This window comes from Montipora foliosa, chromosome 2 (genome assembly GCF_036669935.1).
Source record: "Montipora foliosa isolate CH-2021 chromosome 2, ASM3666993v2, whole genome shotgun sequence".
NCBI classification, from domain to species: Eukaryota; Metazoa; Cnidaria; class Anthozoa; order Scleractinia; family Acroporidae; genus Montipora; species Montipora foliosa.
In genome coordinates this window covers 41,431,997-41,436,996 of record NC_090870.1, presented here as the reverse complement: position 1 = coordinate 41,436,996, position 5,000 = coordinate 41,431,997, and the positions used below count along the sequence as shown (strand labels likewise).

Below are 5,000 nucleotides of genomic sequence, written 5' to 3'. Positions count from 1 at the left end.
ATAAGAGGGAATACTTTGAATAACGAAACAGACGCTTATTTTTCAAAAACGTGGAGCTTGAGTCACAGGTTTTTTTTTAAGCGAAAACGGGGAAATGAAATTGAGTCATTATTACGTGATAAACCAAATTTATACAAAAAAAATTACATGGCGCTAAAGAAAACTTTATAAGTGTAAGAATAGGAGTATTTTTGTTGTGGAAGAAGTCCATATATATAAGCAAATTTTTATTCATTTAGTGCTTTTATTAATGTTTTAAAAATTGTGACCGAGAACATTCAGGTTTCAACGGAAAGCGAAAGTAGGGGAATTGAGGGAAGAAACGTTCCAAATGAATCACCATGGGAGGGAAGTATGACAGTATTACAACCAAACGAGGCGACCCGAAACGTGGAGAAATCACCAGCAACAACTTCTTGCCTAAAGACACAGCTCCAATGATGAAAGAAATTGAAACGCTATTTGCCCTTCCAGAAGACGCTATTATGCACAACTTCTACAAGTGTACTACAGATCATTGCTAGCACCTATCAGCCAAAGAACAATCTCGTCTAAGGCCTAGCCGCGACGGATTTGTACACAGCTGGTTGTTTGACAAAAGCCTAAACTCTTGCACGAAAACGGGTCTGTCTTGGCTAGTTTACCAGGAAGGAAGAGGAATGTTCTCATCATTGGTTAGCCTGCTAACGTTGCTTGGTCTTGATGAGATGAAGCATTTCCGGTATTCTGCACAGGGTTCCATCAGAGAAATAAATTGTAGCACTGGGCGGCTCTCTTCTCGACAACTTGTTGGAAAAGATAAAGAAAGCGTCTTTCTTTGATCTCCTAACTGATGAAGTCACAGATGCATCTGTCCTGGAAATGCTTATCACCTTCGTCCAGTTTTTCAACAACAAAACAGGGAACGTTGATACGAGTTTCTTGTTCATTGAAGATGTTCTGAATAACGCCACATAAGCCAATGCAGAAACCATCTTCACAGTCCTAACAACCCAATTAAGCAAGCTTGGTCTAGAGATGAAAGACTGTAGCTCTCTGGTTTCTCATGGTGCAGTGGGGTGGCAAGTCGTCTGAAGGATTTAAATCCTCATCTGGTTTCTCTGCACTGCTTGTGCCACAAGCTTGCACTGGCTTGCACCAATAGAAGCACGCGGATTGAATACATCAAGAATGTTGAGCTCTGGCTAGGGCAGTTTTGGAAGCTATTTGATAACTCACCAAAGCGTGCTGCCCTTTACCCTAAAGTGCAGATGAGTCTCAATCCCTAGTCCTCTCTGAGAACAACAACAAAAAGTTGTTGCAAAGAAGATAAAGAAGGCATGTCAGACGAGGTGGTTGTCCTTTGATGCAGCAACACGGTCCATCCATGATGATTTTGTGGCGGTACTTCAGACGCTAAGACAACTTAAAGACAATGATGCAATAGTGGCTGGCCTGCTGAGCAAGATTGCGTCTTCCAAGTTCATTGGAACCATTTATATTCTCAGGGAAGTCCTTCCTGTCCTTTCGTCTCTGAACAAGACTTTTCAGCGAAGACATGTGAACTTTTCCCACATTCAGCGCTCAGTCAATGATACCATTCACAAACTGGCATAAGTCTCCAGTGGTAGCCGTAAAGAGAGATCTAGATGGACCCCTTTCAGCCTGTGAGTTAAGTTTGACCCCTGCAGCTCAAGAAAACTAACTGGTACGTCTTCTTGAAAATTACGTCAAAGCCCTGAAGAAGAATATTCATAGCAGATTTGATGGTGATCTCCCTATTGCCTTTTCAATATTTAATCCCTTGACCTAACCTGCACCTTTTTTAAAGACCACGGAAGCAAGCAAGTGAATACACTCGCAGACCATTTCTATTAAGGTCACCGACAGGAGAAGACAAAGAAAGAGCAGCTGTTGGCAGAGTCGGAAGAGTTGTAAATTTTACATGGAAATTTTACATGGATTCTTGGAAGAAGGAAATTCCAGAAGGGATGAACGAAAGCCACCTAGAAACAGCCACGGAGTGGGGCCTAAAACGGCTTATCGCGCTGTCAAGACCACCAACAGCACTGTGTTCCCTTCCCTAGCAGACAATGCTGAAGTTTGCTTGTCAATGCCAGTGTCAAATGCATGGCCAGAAAGAGGGTGCAGTGTGTATCACAACCAGGCTGAGAAATAGGCTTGGAGTTGATATGCTTCAGGCCCTTCTAATGATTACTATCAATGGCCGCCAATTTGGAACACCTGAATGCAAGGCACAGATTACAGTGGCAGATGAAAAGTGGCAGGCCCAAAAAGGAAGAAAAAAGATGCCAAAGAGGAATCATGAAAGGGAGTCACTGTCATCTGCTAGTGCATATCCAGTGTCATCACAGATACAAAGTGATACCACTGAAATAGCTGATGCTTGTGTGCAAACAGACTCACCCGTTACCAATTTTCAAGCTGCTTCCTGTCAATCAGAGGCGGAAATTGCAAACGCTGCGTTGAACGTAACTGCTGATGTGCATTGCCGTGATGACACAGACTCTGATTACGACAGTGAATGTGAATGATGTTGAAGATAACATCTTTTTCTCAAATCTTGTTATATGCCTTTGAACTTGTTCGATAGAATTGTAATTAATACCTGTAGAGAATGGTGATTAAAAACAAAGTAAATATTTTTGAACTGGTTTTAACATAAATCAATGTCTGCCTAAAAAATGGTACTCAAATATGCCCCAGAATGCTGGAAAACACGTCTCAGAGCATGTAAAATTTCAAAATTTTCTGGGGGAGCCTACCCCCAGAACCCCCCCAGAAAAGCATGTTGCTACACAAGCATAAATTACTTCAGCCGCCTACTCAGTTAAGGTCATACACCTATTAAATTCTCTAATGACAACCCTGTATAATTACAGCATGTCCACTCAATACTGAAGCCAGTTGCAACACCACAATGTTCTTTTATATTTCCACTTATCCTACTACAAATAAGGGAAGGCATTGTGAAAAAGTAATGTAATTCATACCGTATATTTAATACTACAATAACAATACTTGCTTGTTAAAGGTATATAAGGTATATAAGTTTTTCCAAGCTAGGCAAAGAAGGTTCTTATAAAAAATGGTGCTTACTGGTAACTGGAAAATTAGGCTACAGACTGTACTCAGGTTCTTATTTTGAAAATATAATAAAATATTAAATAAGGTGTTTGTCATTGGTGGGTGTGGCCTATTTTGGCCCTAGTTTTGGTACTGCATGCATCATAATTAGGTTATAAAAATCCCTTTAATCCAAGTACGTTAGAGCCATATATGAAGTTTGTACAATTTATCTTCTTGTTAAAAATATTGGCTTCCTGTTATTTTTAGCTTTCACAGTTAATGGGAGAGGAAATACTCTTATCATTTTTTTTTTCATTGTAATTTATGTTATTTTTCCCGTTTTATCAGTGTAAATATCCACTAATAATATTAATATTGTAATTTTTAAGGTGGATGTCGAGGAACCAGACTTGGTCAGATTTCCTGAATTTGCGTCAGCAGTTTATCAAGAGTGTATCCTAAGAGAGGGACAGATGTTATATATTCCACCTTATTACTGGCACTATGTCAGATCTCTGTCACTCAGTTTCTCTGTCAGTTTCTGGTGGAATTGATGTTCTACCTTGGGGATTCAAATGAAGACTGGAGACAAGTTTTAAGAGTTCTTTAATCTACAGGGGCCAGTTGTTTAAACAATGGATAGCGCTATCCGCCGGATAAGTCACTATCCAGTGCATAAGTCATAGCGAAACCAATAATATTATTGCTCTATCCAATGGAAAGTGCTATCCACCTTTTGAACAAATGGGGCCTGGGATGTCAAATTACCAAGTTGAATGTTGCTTTTATTATCAGAAAGGGGCTTCCTGTAGATTTAGGGGGATTTTCGTCCTGGTTAAACAACCTACAGGCTGTTCAGATGATAAAGAAATTTTTAGATGCGATATAATGTGTTTGAACCGACTCTTTCCCTCTGGCCTTGGTTGTTCAAAAGGTTGACCCACGACACTCCGACATCAATAAAAATACAATTCTGTCATGCTATGAAAATTTAATTTCTCCTGTACCACCTAATACCCTTTCAAAAGATAGCTTTACACTTTATTTCTTCTAATAAAGGTGAACAAATAAAACTGTGATAAATTATTTTTAAATATACCAAAAGCTAAAACGTTTTTTAAAAGTTTGAAAAACGACGACGGTTCGACGCTATCCTTACATCATTATCAAGTCAAAAGTAAAAAAAATGGAAATTGATTATAAATACTAAAGGCACAATAGATACAATAATATTACAAGTTAATTAGCACGAATGGAATCTGGTTGCGTCTTGAAATACTCAAGCGTTTAATACGTCGTCGTTTTTCAAACCTTTTAAGAACTTTTTAGCTTTTAGTATGTTTAAAAATATTTTATTTCAGTTTTTTTTATAACGAAATGTTTTTTCAAAGTCACTTCTTGTACGTGAACAAGTAAGGAAAAGAAAAGGAAAGACAGAAAAATAGTTCAATAATTATAGGCGATCCCCTTTTTTTTTCTTTTAGCGTCGAATGCGTTTCCTGATATTTGGTTAATCGGATTGAAAAAAAAAATCACAAGTAGTCTCAGAATCGGAGGCCTGCTACGCCAGCATCATTGCTGCGGAGCCCGGAAAACAACAAAACGGGAACCCAAAATCAATATGGCGGAAACGTTGGTTGATGTTATTGAAAAATTAAGACAACATGGGGGAAAAGGATCAACCACCGAAACTCCTAAGCGACATAAAAATGGTTTAACTACGTCGTTCCTTTTTTTTTTTTGAAAATGCCAAAATTTTGGGTCGGTCGGACGACGCTAAACGGAGAAAAAAATAGAGGATGGCCATATTACAGGAAAAAATAATGATCAAGCGTTAAAAGTAGTATTCAGTGCATTTCATTCACGAGCTCAACAAAAATACGGGTCAAGCATTTTAAATAAGTCTCAACATTTAGTGTTGAACGCAAAGA

At 38.6% G+C, this 5,000-nt stretch overlaps 2 protein-coding genes and 1 pseudogene across 3 annotated transcripts in view; 2 read left to right on the top strand and 1 right to left on the bottom strand.

Annotated features, from left to right (window-relative positions):
• The window catches only part of LOC137993107 (lysine-specific demethylase 8-like), a 26,578-nt gene extending 22,141 nt beyond the window's left edge, over window positions 1-4,437 (top strand). For both annotated transcript variants that reach the window (XM_068838784.1, XM_068838783.1), the window contains one exon: window positions 3,459-4,437. In XM_068838784.1, the coding sequence (XP_068694885.1) occupies window positions 3,459-3,623 (165 nt within the window). In that variant the 3' untranslated portion in view covers window positions 3,624-4,437. The remainder of the gene's footprint in view (window positions 1-3,458) is intronic.
• LOC137987671 (uncharacterized) lies at window positions 1,938-2,580 on the top strand (annotated as a pseudogene).
• Window positions 4,041-5,000, bottom strand: part of LOC137993110 (coatomer subunit beta-like) — a 5,370-nt gene continuing 4,410 nt past the window's right edge. Inside the window, exon 3 of the mRNA XM_068838787.1 lies at window positions 4,041-5,000. This exon is cut by the window's right edge and continues 501 nt beyond it. The gene's annotated coding sequence lies outside the window, so the exon portion shown is untranslated.